Source organism: Accipiter gentilis, chromosome 3, assembly GCF_929443795.1.
Source record: "Accipiter gentilis chromosome 3, bAccGen1.1, whole genome shotgun sequence".
Taxonomy (NCBI): domain Eukaryota; kingdom Metazoa; phylum Chordata; class Aves; order Accipitriformes; family Accipitridae; genus Astur; species Astur gentilis.
In genome coordinates, this window is record NC_064882.1 from 15,898,837 (window position 1) to 15,921,792 (window position 22,956).

The following is a 22,956-nucleotide window of genomic DNA, read 5'->3' on the forward strand; positions in this document are numbered from 1 at the left end:
TTAAAGTTTATTAGGTTATAATTCTAAGGGAGGAAAAAAAGCGTTCAAATAGCTTGACATTGTTTCTCTTGCCTCGCTCTCACCAGTCCAAAGTTAACTAGACTAAACTATTCTTCTAGCCTTCCACTGGCTTCAGGACAGACTACCCACTAATGACAAGACTTTTTTAAATCCAGAAAGGCCTAGATAACTAGCTTAGATTACATAACTTGGCCTAGAAATTACATGACTGGTAATCCATGCATTGATGTCACTGGATCTATTCACAGTATATCGAAAAACTCAAAGGCGACCAACAAATAGATTTACATTTGCCACTTTAAATTTTGACTTCAACTTTGCAAGGTGGTATGGGAGAATATAATTTTACTATATAAAATTCTTCCGTATTCAGTCCATCTCAGAAATGGTGCAATAAAACGCTTGAAAAAATGAAAATAAATAAAATAAACAAAATCAGGGGAAATACTTTAAAGACAATGCAATATGGAGATCTTTAAGTAACAAAGGCAGAGTAAACTTGTTTGTTTCATTCCTGCAAGATGAGTTTTAACACATTACCAAAACATCACATTTAATCAAGTACAGAACTGAATTTATCAATAGAAATTGCCAGCTATTAAAATATTTTTCCATCTAAGCAAAAAATAGCCCTCTTCTTTAGTGAACTGATTCGGAAACAAAAAATTTTCTGAGAAAGGCCAAGACAAATGTTCTGAAATAGTTTAATAAAACATTTTATAGGATACAGAAACATTCTGAGATACAGAAAACTTCTGACATTGTATAGAGTTTGGGGGCAGATGGTCTGCAACTGCTTTGACATTTCTCTACAGACAGAGTAAAAGCTGAAAAATCAAAGTCATGTTACTTTTGGGTTTTTTTTTGCTATGGCATCAGTATTACATAACTTGTTTGCACACATAAACCTAAGGTCAGAACTACATTTCCCCCAAATCCACCTTAAAATAGTCATATTTTCACTTATTCTTAACACTGTATTTCTCAAAGACAGTCAAAAACTTATATATTTTATCTAATTTGGTCTTCTACATGACTTTAAATGCATACCACCTGAAAATAAACTGAATCTGTGCCCTTTTACACCAGCAATAAGTTGGACTGGACTATTCTAATATGTATTGATTGGCTTCAGGCAAGATCAAACAACACACTTTGCATTATTGTAACCATGTAGGATAATCGAAGATGATTTTAAAGCTTATTTGAACTAAAATTTTTAAAGCAAAATCTTAAGTCATTAATAACTATTCTTTACACAATACATTCTAAGATGTCAACTGGAAGCAAAAGTATTTACTAAACACAGTAATTAAACTTATTAAATTAAGTATTTTAAAAATCAAAGTTTTCCCCTGAAAATTTTAAGTCACTCACTTCACCAAAAGGTGGTTAAAAATACAGAGAACTTCAAAACTTGTCACTCCTCTTAATCTGAATTTTTAGCTTCAATCAACAGATAAATATCAGAGAAAAGCATGTCAGTATTTAGTAGTAATTTTCAAGGGATGTGTTTTGCCTTGACTACTCATTTAAGACAGGGTCTTAGACTGTTCTCCAACAATTGATTTTCCACTCTTCATAGCCAATATATAAAATCTAAACCAGTCTCTTCTCTTTTTCCTGAAGAACTTCCAGACTAATACAAATATTACTGGAGTTGAAGAATATTGTATTACATAAGAGCAATTAAAGGCTGTTTTAGTTAAGAGCTTTTTTCCCCTAAAGATAAAGGAAATCTTTAAATGCAAATGTTAGTTCCATTGCACTTAATTCTAAAAAAATGACATTAATAATTGGTTGAAAAAAATTGCATACATATAATGTATTCTATAAACAAACATTATAAACTACACTTGGAAAATACTAGAAGTGGCTACTGGTACAATCCCTCTTCGCTAATTTCATAGAAACTGCAGTGCCTGGTGTTTTTAACCAGGAAGAATTTGCATACAAAACACAGAGGTACACACCTACGTACAGAAAATAATGTCTTGTATCATTTGGGAAACCAACACGTAGTTTTAAAAATTAAGAATGTTTTACACTATCCAACATTTACCTGTTGAAAAACATCTGCACCTTCATCATAATCCACTATTGTGAAAAACAGTTTGTTTGAAAAAGCAGATGAATAGCGCCATGAATTAGCCAGCACTTGATATTCTTCATTAGCTTGCCTGTTGAGGAAAAGAAACAAATGTACATCCATGTGGCATTTGCTGGCAAAAAAGATCCTGTAACCAGCTGCAGCTGTTAGATGAATTACACTTGCAGTATCATTCTCAACACCCATACTAGCAATTAAAAAAAGTTTCAGCTAGTTATGTAACACCTTGCTTCAAATTTGCCTTCTCCAAAATTAGAAATGTGTTAAGTCAAAATATACCAGAGAAATCCCAAGATGATGTTAACAAAAAGTAATGTTTTCCATACTTAAAAGTCTCAGAAAGCAGGAGTGGCCTGAGTGGCAAGCGTCATGCAATCTGCTAACAGAGCCATGGAAGCAGATGCTTACATGGCCCTTGAGTACTATATCAGGATTTACTTGCTGGAGACAGCAGTGCATAAGGAATTCTGAAACTAGTAGAAAAACAACACAGAAATGTGACAGTAGTAATCTTCCTAAAATAGCAGAGCCATAGAAAGAGCCATAGAAACTGCTAAGCACTGGGGAAATGATATTCACTAAATGAAGAGTAGGCTTCTAAGTACCATACTTCACGCAAGGTTATTTCTATAAAACTTGTTTTAAAAGTGATAAAGGATGATTTTGTACAACATATAGGGTTAAATAATCTTTCACTAGAAAGTCATATTGCTACTACTCAAATCTGTCAGAAAGCCTCCCCTTGGCTTTACTCACGGCTCTATATTCAGGTGAGGTTTTTTTGGTTGGTTGGATTTTGTTTGTTCATTCATTCGTTCATTTTAAAAGTTAAAAAAAAACAACCACCAAAACAAAACAAACAACTTTGTCCTGTCTGCACTGAGAGGAAAGGAGAAAAGTAATTCCAGGAGAATTCTGGTATCCTTACCAGCAAAGACGTTCTCTAAACACACAATCACAGAACCATAAAACCACAGGTTCTTCTACAGGACAAATCTGCATCAATGAATAAATCAGAAAAACAAAGGGGGAACCCCCCCCCCCCCCCCCCCAAAAGGATCCTTGCAGTACTTTTGGCTTTACACAGGCTCCTTTGCTAATTATTTCCATATTACTAATTATTCATATCTGCTGTAGAGTCCAAACCAAGATTCTACCACTTGGCAACCTATCTTTGCATATGGTAAGATGCAGAAGTAGTATGAATGTAGATGAATAGTAGATGAATAAATGTATCCTGCAGCTTTTGTCGAAACACTGTTTCTATAAAACCAGTTCCATGTGTTTGATGGTGCAGAACGCTGTTTATTTAAAAGCTGTAGATGCAAAAATCTGTTTGTTGCAAGAGAAGCTCTGCACTAAACACACATAATACATATTGTATTTTGAGAGAACAAAGTGGAGGAATAGGATGACAGGACCACAGAAGTCATAAGACCTTCCCCATTTCCTCATAACTGAGCTCAGCCTTAGGCATGAAATATATTACATACAACTCCAGCAGAGTTGTGTTGTACCAATGAATATATATTGTAAAATCTATCATAAAAAAGTTAAAATGAAATTTTATGATCTTACCCCCCCCAAAAATAAATCTTATGAACCACAAAACCCCACAACTTTCACCCTTAATTACTTGAGTAAAATTTGCTACTTAACAGACTTACTTAAAGTTTGCAAATATAAAAAAAATCTGACTTCGACATTAGATTGGTTATTTCTAGAAACAGATACTAAGATTAAGCAGACTAACATATTCACTGTCATCCTGAAGAGGGCAGTCATACAACATCAAAGGAATGCTCTAAAATCTTAAGTAATAGCTGTAGGGCACTGTTCTGTTAAACCTGCTATATTAGAGCTGGACCATTTTTATTATAAGAAGATGATAAATATCACTTCATCTTGATGCCATCACTCTTCTTAGTCTACCTTTCACTTGTGATGAAACAGTATTTCTGGGAAATTCAGGTACTGCGTTTATACCCCCACTATTTGAGAGAAGACTCTTGTTCCTGTTGATCTCCATGTATTTTGCAGCTTTGAACTATTTTGAATTAATTTAATAGGTAGAAAGTATACTTCTGAAAGTATCATCTTGCAAAAGGTTGTCTTAGTTTTTCTATAACAGATTCAAAGCACAATTTCATCCTCACACTGAAGATAGCAAAGCATTCCGTGATACATCCTCACAGCAGCAGCTCTTGAGGGGTGTGGAGAAGCAGGAGTGAAACAAGGAGGGGCAGGAATACAAAGTTACAGGATTACCACATACAGAACTGAAGAACATTCTACAGTCCACTATATAATAGTCAATAGATACAAAGCTGATACAATCATATTAATAATTTTTTGTAGTGTTGGTTACTCCTTTTCAGATAGAATAATGGTAAAAAGCATAAGCACTTGGCTGAAAAAAATGCAGCCTCCAATTAACATCAGGCATTATCAATTCTGTCACTTCTTATCTACCTATCTCTATCATTAGTTAATATCAATTCTATCAGTTTGGTTCTATGAAGTAATGTTAATTATATGAAATTCTTACAATAATTATATGAAATACTATAAAAGCATAGGGCAGAACTACACTTGGTATCGACTCATCAGAATAATGTTAGGACTGCTCTTGTTAGTTTGAGAGGATTTTTTGGTAGCTGGAGAAGATTTAAATGTTACTGCTGCTACAGTCACCTCTTTAGTATTTTATCACAACAGCAATATAGGAATACAGCAATAACAACGGTAATATTAACCAGCTGCTAGAAAACAGCGGCCATACCAAAAGGGAATGCTACTATTAGATTTATCTAGAAAATGCAACATACTGAAAAGTAAGCTGCTAAGCAAATGCTCTACAAAAATTTCTTCCATTATGCAAGAGGTGCTCATGAAATATTAAAAGTTTTATTTAAAAAGATTATATATGTGGGTGTCTATGGCAGATAGTCAGATTTGTATAGCTTGAGCTACATTAAATTAGATTAATTTGATTCTATTAGTCCAACATTATAGTACAGAAAACACAAGCAGAATATTAGGAGAAGAACAAAAGAGGCTGTGGAATTATTTGCCAAAGAACGCAGTAAAGCATTATTTTTTGGCACACTATGGACTGTACAAAACACTTACAAATATACAATTGGCAAAGAATGCACTACCAGGTCACCTACCTGCTCTTATTTATCTGTTTATTTAAATTGTGACCAATGTTGCAATCTACCTCCAAAACAACTTTTGTTTTTTATTTGGAATAGTTTTCCCAAAATGAAGAGAAGAAGGAGCTAAATGCATATTTTGACAACTTCTCAGTATTTAGAAGATAATAAATTCAGAATGCTTATTTGCTTTTATTTTTGTTTAGGGTGACTCATAATGTCACGATGAAAAGCACTGAAGAATCTACAAATGTGTCGAGAAAATTCACCACACAACAAACTGAAGAGAGTATGGACACTAGTTGAAAACTACACTGTTTATGCAATCTAGATATCTATAATAGCAGAAAGCAAGCTAAAATCCATGCTATTCCATTTACAGCATCCCATGAAATTTTCAATATTCTGCAGGTGAAAAGAAGCTACAAGATCATATTTTGTAGAAGTTGCAAAGTTAAAAAAAAAAAATAAATTGTGACCACTGGAAGAATAAGGAGTCTCTTATGAGCCAAGTATAAAATTACTGCCTGCTAAACAGGACTCATCAATACTTCTATCAAGATCCTAAAGTGCACTGGAAAAGCAATTGCAGAACTTTCAACAGCTCCTTCCACATTTCCTGTTCTTTTTTTGAACAAAAGTTCAAAAGATAACTCCCTCTCAGTACAGCTAAGAGACCTGTCAATTATTTTCTCACTACCTGCTCTTGATCAACCAGAAAAAAACTGAAAGGCAGAGGATCCTGTTTCTTCTTTCTGACGACACCTCCTTGACAGTCAGAATTCTTTTTGCTGTTGACCTACTCTTTGATCGGCTACTTGAAAACAGTTTTCTGAGATATCTTCTTGAACAGGGAAACCAACAGAATTACTCTTTTCTAAATTAAAAACCTCCTCTTGGAGGTCTCGCTGATAGGGTAGATGTTAATAAAACTATGTGGAATCTCTTCTCTCAAATATTTTGTCGTTTCCTTTCGCATATCGTCAGTCAACAGCAGAAAGCAGCTACATTCAGAGACCTTTATGAAACACACACTACATTAAGCTCAAAACTTAAAAATAGACAAACTATACATTGAATTATAACTTACCTTTTATATAATCCTGTAATAAATACAGAAGGAATAGTTAAGCAGTTGACTCTGAGCTCATTCTGCAGCAGGCTTTCTGCAGTCACTACAAGCTTGTTCCAATAGATGCCATTAATAATTTCTGACAGAATTCAGCCTTATCATTCAAATGAAATAAAATAAGTCTTTAGAAAATATGTGCCACACGTGCAAAATTGACCTATCTCCCTCGTGTCCCACATATATATTTTATGTATATATAGGCATATTTACACACATGTATGTATTTATAGACACACACACAACTTTAGGTAACGGGAGTAATCAGTGCTCCTTTCAATATAATGAAACTTCTGATGCTTTTAAAAATGCAATAGTCTGGTCAACATGGTGAAGAAAATTACCGGCTACACAAATTCCTCTGCATTACCAGCCACTTCTAGCTGCTTCTTCATAAATACTGTCTTTGCAAAACTGTGTTTTCCTAGAATCTGGAAGCAGGTTTGTTACGTGTACAGTAAAATACTATTCAACATCCTCCAGGACTGAACACAATTTTCAGTTTGTGTGGTTTACAAGCTTGTCTCCACAAGTAGTCACCTGACATTACTATAGTCTTCCTCTGTTGCATTTCCCCATTTTTCTCCTGATCATTTAAGACGCTAATGGTAGGCTTTAATCTTGATTTGCAATGATTCAAACAGGCTCAGTTACATCTTTAAAAGAAACATTTAGGAATTCACAGGCATAAACAAGCATAGTAGAAAGAAAGCAAACCAAAATCCATTTGTTTCAGGTAGCGTGAAATTCACAGAGAGATGTACATGTCTAATTTACATGTTTTCACCATTATCTCATTAAAAAAAACAGTGGCACAGGTCAAGGTATAGACCCTATCCACTGAAACTTAGCATCTTTAGCCTCTAACACTGTTCTGATCTTTTCAAGGAACACTAAGGAACAAAACCAATGAAACCAAATATACATCTTTTTGTTGATGGGCTTCAGCTGTTGGGGAAAAAAAACCCGCAACTGACCACTGAGATATCCCTTTCTAAATGAAAATACCTCAACGATGAATTTGAAAAATGAACCAGACAAAAATGTGAACTGTTTGGCAACAAACAAGACATCTCTGACATGTACCTGCATGCAAAGCAGAGATGATTGCTTCTGCCAGTGAGAGGAGAGAAGCAGACCTTAGAAAGTACAATAAAAGACTTCATATAATTTGCTTATGGAGTGATTAGTTAGTACGGCAACAAACAGAACGAGTTAATGATAACAATGAAAGATGCAGAGGAACAGTAAGCACAGTGATGTTTTCAGCAGGCTAGAGCTAAAGCCCATGTGCAGCTGAAAATCAAAGCACTAATACTCAATCAAGTGGAGTGGGGGGGTTGTTGAAGTCTGGTTGGTAAAATGGTGCTGATCCCTTTGGGAAAATGTAGTGATAATAAAGCGGGGGAACAGATTCCAAGTACAGGCAAGAAGACGAAGAGCAGAGAAGCTGGAAGAGGATTTTCACCCAAAAACGCATTCAAGTCAGGCTAGTAGTTACCATTTGCTAGGATGCAATACAAAGTACAGGCTGAGAAACAGTCTCTTCATCCCTGTGAAGATGCTGCTGTTAAAGTGACCGTTCTTTTGTTCTCCTCCTTAAATATACAAGTATTTTTTTTCAGTAGTGTGACTGATGTGGTAACAGAGAGAAACTATCTACCTGAGTGAATACCCAAGCACAAAGGAAAAAGGGAACCTGGCCTTATACCCCAAGGAGTCACTGTTTAGAGTTAGATTACTTCTGACTGTTCATCGGAACAAAAAAAAAAAATCCAAACTGATTCATCATCACAGTGCATCGAAGTGCCTTTTAGGATCTGCTTCCAATATGCTGTTGCAGAATATATACACCAAGAACAGTCAATTAAGACTAACCAAGTTCAATTTCCTGGGAGCAAAACTGTTTAATCAAATGCATTTCCAAACACGCATGGAAAAAAACCCCAGACGTTCAACTGTTAGAAACACACCCCACTTCCACCAATGACTTCACATTCAAGAGCACATAGGATATCTAATCTGTTATGGTTAATTCATCTCTGAATACCAGCTATGTCATATTGAACCTAAACAATTGGGTCAATAGGAAAACTGACATTTATGCTACTGCTTACATAGTTGTGAAGGCATCAGATGGCTTTCAATAGCTTTTTTTGAACAGCAAATTGAAATTTTCTTGTTCACAAAGCTAGATGGAAATGTTATACTCCAAATTCTGCTTTAGGATAAAGTCAGGATTTCCTTGAAAAACACTCAAGAGGGATGACTAGAGGCACTAATAACATGTATACAGAGCTGCTGGTTTACAGAAGCCTTCATGTGTTAGGACTGGATTGATTCAGATAGCCTACGAATATATTTTCCAGTCCACAGTTTGTGAAAATATTTCATTAAGATGAATACAGAACCAATATCTGTCTCAAAGATGACAACCTGGTAGCTGTCTTCTAGAAACACCTATAAATCAACCTAATTTGTTCTGGGCATAGAACAAATTCGGATCAGTAATGCAGACATATTTCTAACTTTCAAAAGTATATACTGAGAAGGGATAATGTAAAAAATTAGAAGGAAATCAAGCAAAATTAAGTAAAGGAAAAGCATTAAATACAATATGATGTATATCAGGAACAAACAAGCCTAGCACTGGATGAACAGGTAAGTTTCAAAAATAGGCAAACAAAGCATTAAAAAAATTTTTTAATTGATCTTTCTCAAGATGATACATAAGATTATGTATTCATCTCCTATATTGATAAAGAAACCCTTCTCATTCCATTAAATAAAAGATCTTAAGTAACTTTTGCTAGGGAATACCTACAAAACACACAATATGCTTTGGTTTTACTGAAAAAAAGATATCCTTTCACTGAAAGGATATTTTTTACATACAAAAGTTTCATCTAAATATCTGGAGTCCCAGGGACTTCTCTGTATGTGGCTTTTTCAGAGTAAGTTGGTATTATTTCCATATACATTCACAAATCGTGACTGTTAAATGATTTATGTGATTGATGTTACAATGTCCTCCTTGCTGCGTACAGAAAAGCCTTGGATTCTCTGAAACAAATTTGGTCAGTGTTCCACATGTAGGTCCTTGCTATATGGATAGGTAAGACTTTTTAAAAATGTTTAAATATCATGCTTCAAGCATTTTAAGACTTGGCTAAGATCACCTCAACCAAGTTTTATCCAAAATTTGGAACTTCTTTGGCATTAAAAAGAATGGGGGAAGGAGGAAAAAATCCTTCCTTCATATCTTCTAGACAAAGTCCAAACTACAGCACTTTTCAGGAATGGACAGGCACAGTAGCGTTCCCTGGTAGAGAACTTAGAGCACCAAACTGACTTTGCATTCACTTTGAAGAGTGCCAAAAGTGATGCTAACTTTCTGAATGCAGGAAGCTACCTCTCCATCTTTGGTGGCACAACCATTCAAAAAACCTGCCAGAAAAGTCATATAGATTTTACTGTAAGCAGGGGCTCATTTTAACAACAAACATTCTAAATATAACCAAACGTAAAATCAGATACACAAACAATATAGTTTAACAAGATAGGAACACATGATCTCTTCTGGCCTCAAATATGCAAATCTGCAATGGCCTGCTCTAATGATGATCAGGTTTCACTGCTCTTCTCCAGAAGAGGACTGCTTTTCCTACCATTGCTCCCCATCCTGTTATCTCTTTTTTTTGTATAATGCTGTGTTTTTCATGCTTAGCATTTGATGTAGCTCTATGCAACACCAGCACACAAACACCTTTTTTTTTTTGCCTTTTGAAAATACTGTGCCCCTGTTCTTTAAAAGCTGGACATTTAGAAGAGAGAAAATACTGAAATGTCAAATCTAGCCACCAAAGGGAAAAGACAAAACCTTTTCCTTTTTTTTTGTTTTAGATAATCCTGTGGTGCATAAACTAACCAGGCTCAATTTTTAGGAGGAAAAAAAAAGTACTAATTCTTATGACAAAGTTATTCAAAGTCAAATATTTCAGTCTAGGTGTTGTTTTGTATTGGAAGTATGAAACTGATTTTTTTGTATGCAATTGTTCTGAAAATATTTTGATAAAGTAACAATTAACTTAAATCTTAGACAAAAGCATCCTCATACAACATTACAGATTAAGTTAAAAATCTATTTTTCCTTTAAGCAAAGTGGCTAGTGCATAGCTAACAATAAAGTAATGCATGCATTTCAGTTCTGTATATCCTTTCAGTGCTCCTGTCCATTAATTAGCCATTGAGTTGAAAATATTGATTTTCCTGATAATGGTTTTATGTGCAGTACGATAAACCTCATCAAATTCCTTTTATATCACATGAAAAAGTGGATCACACCTTCACATTTATTTAAACAAACTCAACTGAAAGCAGTATGTTGGTTTTTTCCCTCATTTTATGCTTAAATATTTTCAGTTGCTTCTGTACATAAATGGCTAGCCTGGCATATTACAGGATGAAGTTTATAAGCTCTTTTTCACTACAGTAAACAATATACAGTTGTAAGCAAAATTAACTTCCTTAAACAATATACAGTTGTAAGCAAAATTAACTTTCTTAACAGCAATATATATGTTGTTTTCACATGCCCTACAAAAGAGCTGTACATCATAACACATGGAATTTGCTATGGCCATTATAATAATGAATACACTGACCCTTATAAAGCTGAACTTAGTACATCTCTTGTAGCTTTATCTACTGGGTAGGAAAATAAGGAATGACTTAAAACAACATGGTAAACTTTCAACTCCTATTTCATCTCCTAAAGTTGAACTCTGGCAACACAAAGAAGAAATATAGCAACCAAGTACTAGAAGTTTTAAAGAAAAAATTCCTTTGATTTAAGAAAGCTTCTGTACCTACTCCTTCACCTTCACAGTTCAGATGTGGAGGGTGAGCTCATGGGAATGCAATTTATATACTCTCCCTCAAAACTGACCAACTGACTTCAATGACAAAAAATTAATCTATTAAAAAAATCAAATAGAAACCATATATGACTACAGATACACAAGTTGAAGTTTCTATTGTAAACGTCGCATTCCAACACTCAAGAAAGCTAACAAGCTGCTATATTTACCAACTGTGCATTGTTTAAGGTACACCTATTTAAAACCAAGAACTAATATTTCTTCATATAAAGCTTATGTATTTCATAGTTCTACAGAATATTTTGCTGCCTATTTAAATACTGTTTAGAACTCCCTGCACAATAATCCCACCTATTACTAAACATAATTTCTAATGCATATTTTGGCTGAAGAAGGTTTTATTAGCTCAGTTTCTGATTTAGTAAGGTAATTAAATGCATGACTACCTTTCAGTCCCTTGGCCCTATTTCCATGTCTATCATTAGTCATTTTTGGATTAACTTACTGAACTAGGAACTTGTGGAAAAAGCTCTTGAACTTAGAAGAATACCAGAGCCACTTGAATAGGAGCCACCAGAACATATCAAAGTGCAGTGCCAGACAGTATTCCACAACAAGCATGTCCTCGTGGAAAAATGTACTTCCATGTAAGAACTGTCCAAAGCTGTGAAATCACAGGGTAACTCACACCTGCATCAGAGCCTTGGACATCGCTTAACTGAAGAAACCAGTGAAGTGTCATATTATTAGATGGCAATGAATCACTTCTGTCACCAAACGTCTTTGGAAAGATCATGGTCGACTGATAATAAATTAAAGCAGATTTCTTAAAGAGAAAGTCTTGGTCAGTTCTGTACATTTTAATCAACTGTAATTTAATAAAACACAAAACTAGGAAGACTTCTAAAATTTGACATATAGATTAAAAGGCAGTTGAAAACATCATGTGAAAAACACAGGAGCCTGTTAAAAAGTAAGCATCTATCCCATGCAAAGAACAATTCTACTCAGTATATTGCACATTGATTAAATTGTTCACTTGAAAACTGTGGTGAGGAAGATGAAAAATATCACTAAGGTATAAATTACCTGCAAACAGAGCACTGCCGCTGTGGCTGGAGAGCAGTGAACATCACTATCACAGAGTAGTTACGAGGTGGAGCCTTCACAAATCTTCGGAATTTGTCTCCGTTCATGCGGATGACAGAGCGCCTTGAGCTCCACTCCATCAGCTGTTCCACCTTCTCAGCCAAAAGATTCTGTAATTGAGGACAAAGATGAGGAATGTTTAAGCTTAAACTTCAAGCACTTTGTACCTATATTCTGCCTTTGCATCCTCAGAGCTCCTATGCACTATAAGTAGGAGGTTGGGGGTACCTCTATATATCTTATAGCACAATTTAGTCTTCTATGCAGACAAGTAAATTTTAAGTATTTTAAAAAATAAATCGATGTGGTCTTAAACAGAAAGGATGCATAAAATGAAATCACACAGGTTGCTACCGAAGGCAAAGGTCTAGAGTAAGGCTGACTGTCTAAATACAAGATATCAGTACAGCAATCATTTACTTTCATTAAAAATTGGAAGCTTTAGAAAATGCAGCATTATGTTATATTTATTCTTTTTAGTAAAAATCACAGCAGGATATTGTCAGTCACTCAAATATTACAATGAAAGAAAAATGTAGGTACAAAGAGAAATAAAAAGTTATTATGTTCAGAATTTCCTTACAAATATATATCATATTGAATTTAAATTAATGTAAGTTTTATATTTTGCTACAGACAGGAATGCACTGTCTTGTAAACCCATCTAGGCACATTCTGTTACGAGATCAACACACGAGATCTCAAGATTGAGATCCCAAAAATATGTTGGCTGAACTATAAGTGTATAATAAAAAAAAAAAAATGTGCTTGTGTGTGGCTTTTCTTTTGCATGAAAGCATTCCATCACATGAATGATTTAAAAGCAGGCTGAGACATATTACAAGATGGCCCTCAAGTTAAATACATTCATTTAACTTAACTATTCCTATGAAAATCTATCTAATTTTTTTTTTAAATCAAGTAAGCCTTATGTCACACATGCTGAGCAGAGACTTTTTAGTCTCCTAAATTACCTAGGTTCAGTGAGGTTGCACTGACCATGCTAGAGCAGGTGGATCTACACCTACAGCATATCAGGATGAATGCAACAATCCATCTTGTTTTAAGTCTTCAGTTTCCTGCACAAGGACACTGTGGAAGCTGCCTATATCAAATAAGAGCTAAAAAGAGTGGAAAAACCTGGAATAGTACAACTTACACAGAAGCTGAGTGTTGAGAGAAGGTGGGAAGGAGAGAGAGGGGGACAGACAGAAACAAAGACTGGAAGTGAAGAAGGAGCACCAAACAAAAGAGAAACTGAGTTCAGAAAATTGGAAGGTGAGAGACCTCTGATAAAATATTCGTGAGTTAGTGGAAGGCTATACAAACTGATGAGGGTCTGCTGTGGAAGGGAAGAATAAACTAGCTTAACAAACATATTGAAATGGGGATGCTCTGAGGACAGAGAACATGATGACAGGCAAGGCAAGGATAAAACTCAAATACTGTGCAGTAACAACTGAGCAAGGACATAAGGTGGCTTTTGTAGGGCTTTAAAAAAAAACAGAATTAAGTAGAAAAATTAGCTCATCTAGTAACATTTTGAAGAATCAGTAAGGCTATAAATAAGAGTATAGATAGATATATGAGGGGAAGGAAGGACTGAACTATATGGATAAAGGAAAATTACATTTTGCCTGTGTCGGGTTTCACCTCAGCCAGCAACTAAGCACCACACAGCTGCTCGCTCACTCACTCAATCCTCCCACCCCAGTGGGATGGGGAGGAGAATCAAAAACAAGTAAAACTCGTGGGTTGAGATAAGAACAGTTTAATAATTTAAATTTTCAAAAAAAAAAAAATGGAAAGGAAGATAACAAAAAGAGAGTGAAATGTAACTCAAGAAAGACAAGCGATGCATAATGCAATTACTTGCCACCTGCTGACCAATGCTCAGCCAGTCCCCAAGCATCGATCCACTCCTCCCTGGCCAGTTCCCCCCAGTTTATATACTGGGCATGACATCACATGGTATGGAATATCCCTTTGGCCCGTTTGGGTCAGCTGTCCTGGCTGCGTCCCCTCCCAATGTCTTGTGCACCCCTCCAGCCTTCTTGCTGGCTGGGCATGAGAAGTTGAAAAATCCTCGACTTGGTCTAAACACTACTGAGCAATAACTGAAAACATCAGTGTGTTATCAACATTCTTCTCATACTAAATCCAAAACATAACACTATACCAGCAACGAGAAAGGAAATTAACTCTATCCCAGCCAAAACCAGGACAGCCTGTCAGATCTTCCATCTTAAAAATTAACAGATGATGCCCCTAGGAGCTCCTTATAAGGCACAGTTGGTCATCAGAAGTTTTGAGTCCAAAAGAAGCTTTGATCAGCGTAAATCATGAACAGTTCTGAGACATGTTTAACTCTGTAAAGCCTTTAAAAAAACCCATATTTTAGGTTTTCATTCCTACTCTCAGAATTTAGCTGAGATTTGTAATCACAAATGGAAGGAGAGATTACAACTCTGTTTATCATGAGAATACCAATGAATCAATTAATACTATAATTTTTCTTCTGCTAAATGACATGTTTTGGGTAGTTTTGCTTCAAAAAGATATTATGTAAGTTCTTTTCTTTAAAAAGAATCATAAAGCAGATTACATAAAAATGAAGTCTATTCATTTGTAAGACTTCCTTGGATTAGCAGTGCCCAGATTAAATTTTTCTGTTCATTTAAAAGATTCACTAATTTTGCATGAGGCACTCCAGCTGGTAATGTGCAATAAAACATAAGGAGCTAAGAAGGATGTGGACTCGTATTTCCAAAAGCTCTAATAACTGAAACAAAAAGATAAACCAAAGAGAACTAATAAAAGATACAATTTTTAAATTAACACAGGAAGGATGCATAATATCCTCCTCAGTACAGAAAACCAAAGACTTTTCAGAATATGCCTTATTCTGAGAAAAGATATAGAAACACATGAAGTATCATTCATTAAGGGTATTAAAGCAAAAGCATGATCTTGACAGAAAAAACGGGAGAAAACTATCAGCTCTATTACTGCTATATAATTTGTTTCTACAAAATAATCAGTGATATCAGAAGAGTCTTACTCAGAGAAGACCCACACAAAGTTTTACTTGGAAGCTTGCTGCCAATAAACAATTGCCTTGATTCCTTCAGATTCAGCCATGTATAATGTCACCTTCACATAGTTCTTGTGCAGTACTGTGAAGTTCACCATAATGTTCTCAACCACTTGGATCTTTTGTTTTGCTTTTTCTAAATGTACTAGGTTAAAAAGGTAATAACTAAGCTAAACTAATATGTTTACTACACTAGGTAATCAAGCTAGTACTTCAGGAGTATAAAGTCACTAGGTAAGATGTTATTACTTGTTGCACTGGATTCTGAAGAAATCTATTTTTTTCAAATAGAAAGTTATCACTGATTAGATTGCAGATAATCACATATATCATAAAACATTCTGCTATAGGCCAGATTTCTCTTAGGTAACTGACTGCACTTAGATATCCTACCACTTTTTACTCTACTTTATTCCAGAAAGTCTCCTTTTGAAGAGTAATTGATAGAAGAGACCTTGGACTGACAGCTCCAGAATTCACAATGAAGTCAGTGGAATATCCTATATTTTATGGCTTTCTGATTTGTAACACTTTACAGATAGATGAAGGTCTGATATGGTTTTGTCATTTATAAAACATTTGCACAATATATGCTGCTGAGTAAGTTATCAACCTTTTCCTCAACTCATTTAATAATGAAATCCAAGAAATAAATCTAGTGTTAAATGAGTTTCCATTTTAGCTGTGCATTTTACTTTAAAGTTGAGTACCTGCGTTCAAGAAGTATGGCACATTTCAACATTCCAACTGTCTACTTTAGCTTTGGATCAAAAAGGCACCCACTTTTTAGACATGACACTCAGAAAATTGACCAGTCTGTTAAAAAGGGAAACAAATGTATATTTTAAACAAATGCTCACAGTAGACTAGCCTTGTGGATTTCATAATTCAGAATGTAACTCTGATATTTTTATAAGAAAATTAAAAGTTTGTAAGACAACAGTGTATAAAAAACAGGTTGTTGAATAAAGGTGTGAGTATGAGGTCTACCTCCAGTGAAAAATTTTCTCCTGTGTAAAAGAACAGTGTTGAAAAGCGAAGAAAAATTGACAGAAAACATTTAGAAACAAATGGCAGAATTTTCCCTATTACCCTAATGGAATAATAATAAAAATAATAATCTCCTAATACCCAGGAAAGCATTGTTAGAAAAGACAATGATCTATCCCAAATTATTCTTGCCATGAAGGTACTGAAACTGAACATGTGCTCCAGTATTTTTCTTTTACCATTTACCATCCAACTATACAAAGCATACATAAAACTGTCACCAAAATGAATTCCCATTAGGATTCCAGACGTTTACAAAAGTTTTATTAACTTGCATCTTTCCACCCCCTGGGGAAACTCTTCCGCCAAAGAAAATCTAGAAGTACAAGAGCTAAATCAGACCCACTAGACAAAACACATCTTGTGATGAGTGAGATACATGAACAATTGTTACTCAATGTCCAGAAAACGAGACACACTATCTGATTTTTGCTCTAGACCGCTAATTTTCTGCTCCTTTCCACAGTCTATACAGGTAAAGACCCTACATTTCTTTAAACTCATTTATTTACAGAATTCCTCTGAGCACTTACTAGCTTTATACTGGTAACTCAAGGGGGCTGTTCTAGTTGAAACACTGAACAAAAAAACTCCACAAGCATAAATTTGAGAAGGGAAATTCTTCCTTTACAAAGGAAACTGCAGTTTTGTTGGTGCAAATAACTACAAAAGGGTCAGATAACAGTCTACTGATAAAAGCATAGAGAACATTTAAACCAATGGGTAAAGAGGCAGCCATGTATAATTTATTTATTTTTATTAGCTGATGCCCCAAGCAGAATAAAAGAACCTATATGACCTATGTGTGGAAACAACATGAAAGTTAATATCTGTAAAACAAACAGAACTATAATATTACTTGCTGTTCCTACGCTCTTTTGTAACAAAGTGAAGATATATGGGTTGTAGTGAGGTGGGTGCTGGTCTCTTCTGTCAGGTGGCTGGAGACAGGACAAGAGGAAATGGCCTCAAGTTGCACCAGGAGAGGTTGAGTTTGGATATTAAGAAAAATTTTCTTTATTGAGAGGGTTGTCAGGCCTTGGAATAGGCTGCTCAGGGAAGTGGTTGAGTCACCATCCCTGGATGTATTCAAAAAGCACGTAGATGTGGTACTCCAGAATGTGTTTTAGTGGGCATGGTTGATGGTTGGACTCGATGATCTTGAAGGTCTTTTCCAACCTAAATGATTCTATGATTCTATATGGCACAACAGCATTTTTTCAAAACTAAATAACCCTTAAAAATGTTTACTGAGAAAATCCAGAAGCCAGGAATTTTCTGATGCAACAAGGAAAGCAGTTCTTTATTTAACACGGAGATTTCTCCATAAAGAGGTCACCTGTGAAAATTATTTTTGTTGCTGGAGTAGCAGCAGAGTCATTGGTATTTTGGCCTCAATCCCCTCAAGCAGATGAGCAGTCCCCACTGAAATAAGCTGCTTGGGACAGCAATTCTAAATAATTCTGCTTTTGTCCCTGTGGCTAGCAAGATTTTTCCATTTGCAGTTGTCCATATCATTGAATCAAGAACAAAGAAAAAAAATAAAGTTGAAGTCCATCTATTATAGAACTCAGTTTCCAGTGATGTGATGAAACAACTATGCCACCTGTCTAAAACGTAAGCAAACTGTGACAAGTTATGAAACAGAAGATGCAGGCCCAGCTTCTGGCATCTGCACCTGAAGCAATTCCCTATCAGGGACTGCTTCCCAGTGATCCCCCGTATCTTCTCTCTGCTTCTTAACCCAACAGAGCTTGGCATCTACAAGCCTTCCCTTTCGTACTCTGCAACTAGCAGATTAGCTACTCAAAACACAGCTTTATTTATTCAACCTCCCAAGACACAGTGCCTACAAGACAAAGCATAAACAACAATAACAACCACCCTGTATACACACATTTTGCCTCACTTGACTGTTAATCTTCCTTGGCCAGATTTTCTAAATTTCTTCTGGCCCAAATTAAACCATATCTCTTGGGGGGGGGGGGGGGGGGGGGGGGTGGTGGACGAAAAAAAACCAAAAACCAAACCAAACCAACCACCCAGATCTTCCTAAATGCTGCTTGCTCTGTCTGTCCAATGGGTGCCACTGCCATTTTCAAGACAAACCTCTTATTTTTAAAACAACAACAAATATTAAGATTTAAATACTTGTTGATTCACATTTGTTGATCTGGGAAATATACATCATAGCAAAATAGCTGGAGTACGGCAAAGGGAAGTTTCTCCTTGGTTCTCACAGAAGTTTTATCAGATTGTCTTCATTACATAAATGTATTTCTGATGGGTTTACAGTACTGAAAACGTAATTTGTATTAAATTTCTTCTTTAGACCTCCTTTCATTTACTTTGACTTCAGTCAGAACATCACACAGGTAACTTAAGGCATAAAGGGCTATTCAAAAGGGCAAAGAACAAAGTCCCAATGATACTACTCAACGCTTCAGTGTCCAAATTAGCCTCCTTTAATTTGAAACACACTGGCTCTTACCAATTTGCTTCTTTCAGGTTTCAGAAGAGGTTTCAGCTCTTTCTGATGTAAGAGGGTGCCTCCTGAATACTAACAGACATGTGAAAATGGAAGCCCTCAGCTCTAGAAAGGTAGGGTCAAGATCTCTAAGACGAGATACAGGTACTAGGAAAAGTCCTCAAAAAAATTGGGCAGGGACTCAATCTACTGCCAACTACTAGTAAGGCTGAGGCATTGGTTATTACCAAGCCATTCCCCTTTCCTGATGAAAAATTCAAATTCAGTCCAGTAGCTCAAATTTCAGTCTCTGTAGTGAAAGCAATAAAGCAAGGAGTTTCTAATTAATGATTTGATACTGTATTTGCTACTGCAGGTAAATTAACTACAGATTTTGTTGAGTATTTCTTAAATTATGATGTTGCAAATAAAAATGGAGATGGCTTGACTTCCATGTTTCCTTTATGTATATCTTACCAAAACCAGCTAATGTAGACTCAGGAAGACTCCATATTCACTTAGGTGCATCAAATCCCCAAGAAATGTTAGCTTTGTAGGTAATTATTTCAGGACAACACTCGTAAAATAAACCCCAGGGTTGCACTGATAAATCATAGCCTCTCAATCTGATGTATGTAGATTAAATTCCAATTTGTTTTAACAGTCTTCTAGTTTTTTGTTACACTATGAATAATAGTATACAGAAACTAACTGTACTAATAAATGCATTTCTGCAGTACAGGAACAGCTAACTCTAAAAATGTGTCTGATAAACATTCACAGATATGTAAGTACTGACTCCATTACATTAATGGCAGAGAGACAGTGGAATTAACATTGAAAGTGTTGTTACAGCCTATTTAACCTTACAGTCATTCACTATTCTCTTGGCCCTTGCTCATCTGATACCTGCATATAAATGTAATTTACACTGCCAATGTATCAGTACCCTTGAACATATCAAAAATATCACTCATAAACCTTGACAAACAATACTTGCATATACTTAGGTAATTTTAGGTACGTTTATCATTCCCTACACACTAAAAAGGGAGAAGAGAGATGACTACTTTCCTGCACAAGCCTTCTAAACAAGACCTCACATGGGTCATGGACTTGAAGGTGCTAAAGAAGAGCAATTTCTTTGATCTGCCTAGATCTTCACTCTTTTCTCCAACACTTCCTAGGTTATTCTGGAACCTGGCTAAAAACTTAAAACATACTTCATTTTTATCAAAGTTTATTCCTCTTAAAGTAAGACATGCAGCACCAGTAGCTTTATCCAAAATATTTATTCCCTGTTTTGAACTCGTCTATAATCAAGAATAGAAACCGCAGGTCATGTCAAATTTACAAACTTTGTTAAATGTAATTTCTTGATTCACAACACAAGAAACCCTAGGTCTAGTGGAGAACTCCAGGATTAAGTATCTGGATATTCCAGTGAGCAACACACTTTTCTGCAGCAGAAATTAGCAACATTTAAATCAAATTCTGGAGGCATCAGAAGCACAGTACGATCTATTCTGTAAGTCATAAGGTCATAAACTAATTCTTCTACTGAGAATGGCTATATCAGTTTCCTTCCCTGTCTCCCACATGATCTTTCAAAGGATGTTTTTCAATTAAAAAAAAAAAAAAAAAAGATGACCATGAGTTAATGCAAATATTACTAACCACTAATATATACAAAAATTTGTTAAGCAGCTTGTTTCCCTTTCAGATAATTTATTTATTTACAAAAAGCCATTGCCTGACTATAACTGAGAAGCCATGTAAGCTGGCACGGCATGACTGACTTGATATTATGCTCCATTGACTTCAACTCATTTAGCTGTGACTGAGCATTTGCTTCTTGGAATCAGACACCAATTTTCATCTTTATGCAAAATAGCCTACATTTTGTGGTATTAAGCTTAAGAAAATTCTTTTTAAGGCTGAGTAGATAAATCAGAGAACTAAAAGTACTGAGGTTTGTTATTTTAGCCCATGAGTTGCTCTATTAGTGATTTAAGAAAAATCTGGTTGATTTCCTATTGCTTGGAGCTGTCGTTTTCTGATCATTATACAAGAAAGTATTAACATTTAAATTTTTTTCCACTGTAGAAAACACAAGATAGAAGGTAACCTGCGTAATAGTTTACATGGATGCATTTTGTCCAGTTGATTTAAAAAGAGATCTTTAATTTCCATGGAGTTCAATCAAAAATTGACAATTTCTTTCAAAATATAAGAAATTTATCCTATTTTGTAATTAATACTTTTTAAAGTTTTCACAATTTGTCACACATTTTATTTTTTAATGAATGTAAGTATTCATAAAGTTCACCTAATTTAAATAAAGTCTGTAAAGTCAACATTATGAATTACAGAGTAGGACTCTAGTACTGTAAACAAGCACACAGTTTACTTCAGGAAAGAGAATCCGTACTGTACTGCACTAAATAAACAGAAGTTAAACCGTTTAAGAGTTTACAGAAATAAGCCTGAGTAAGAAGCCCTATACAACTATAGGCTTTTTCCCTACCATTTTATTTTACCGTTTTTTTTACAAGCATGGAAGTAATTAAAAACATAATGAGAAATATCAAAAGAATGAATTATGAATTAGAGAAAAGATACTTACAACAAAAGCATCAGCTAAACCTTAAAGTACATTTTGCTTAGGTCACCTTTACACTGAAAGGATATTAGTCTCGGGAGAGCATAATATAGGACAACCAGGATGATTCCAAGAGTACTTGATACACAAAAGGGCTAAAAAAGTTCCATTTATTCTCAGTGGAAAACACTTCAGGGTGACCTAGCAAAAATATTGCAAAAGTTCTTGATTAAAAGGTGTGAAAAAATCCATAGCTAAATACTAAAATGATGCAAAAAATGTTAAAAACTAACATAATTTTGCACAGGTATTTCAATTTAATAAGATGATCAACCTCCTAATTCTAAATGACTATGTTTTTTCAGTATTCAGAACCTTCAGATTCCTGGGAACTGGATACGACCATACCTTTTAGAGTGTTAAGTTTATGATTTTTAAGCAGATACTTCAAGTTAATTACATGCACAATTATTACTTCACAAATAAAAACTCTTTCTAAATCCAGGAACATATCTCACAGCTAGAGTCTATCAAGGCACGTGTGACTAATATACTCATTCAGCCTGCAATTTTCAAATATTTCTGAGTTATAGATAGGATTAACTTAGCTAAGACAGCCTTTTAAACTAATTGCTATTTAAATTGCCATTCTGAGTTTCAGAAATTCTTCCACACATCCCCCAAGATTTTTTTATTAAGTTCAGCTTGCTGCAATACTCATGTCATAGCATTCAGCAGCCTGGATGAATTTACTGGGGAGAATTATGAATTAACTACTGAAAGCCATTCAAGAAAAATTATATACTTTGTGTACCTCCCCCTTGCCACAAAGAATATTGACTTCTAAGACACATTATTAACATTGTGCTTATTTTTAAAAATAACGCAACTTTTGATCTCATTCTCTTCCCTTCATTTCTTTAGTGTTTGCTGAAATCAGCAGGCAGCCTTATTTAAACTATCTATATAATTTGAAGAAATGGCATTTCTCTACTAAAAGCAAAGGCTCAATAGTACACAAAGTCACAAGCCATTTCTTTTTTCTCCCCAAATGTCATTTTTGCAGTTGTTTTCTAAGGCTAGAGTCCAAAGTGTCTCTGAAAACAGGAAAGCGAGGTCTCTTGAATTATATTCCTGTTTGACTACTCTCAAGCACTATTTGTGAAGAGAAGTTGAACATTTCTCCAAACAGTGCTACATAACCCACTGTTCCCTGTCTATTGCAAATTATTTTGTTCAGCTGAATCTCTTTAAAATAAGAGATCTATTAAGAAAAAGTAGCGTCAGAGCAAGCCA

At 35.1% G+C, this 22,956-nt stretch overlaps 1 protein-coding gene across 1 annotated transcript in view; it reads right to left on the bottom strand.

Annotated features, from left to right (window-relative positions):
* Positions 1-22,956, bottom strand: part of TUSC3 (tumor suppressor candidate 3) — a 135,800-nt gene that overhangs the window by 71,277 nt on the left and 41,567 nt on the right. Inside the window, exons 2-3 of the mRNA XM_049790928.1 lie at positions 12,388-12,557; positions 2,084-2,201 (exon numbers count right to left, since the gene is read on the bottom strand). Coding sequence (XP_049646885.1) covers positions 2,084-2,201; positions 12,388-12,557 — 288 coding nt within the window. The remainder of the gene's footprint in view (positions 1-2,083; positions 2,202-12,387; positions 12,558-22,956) is intronic.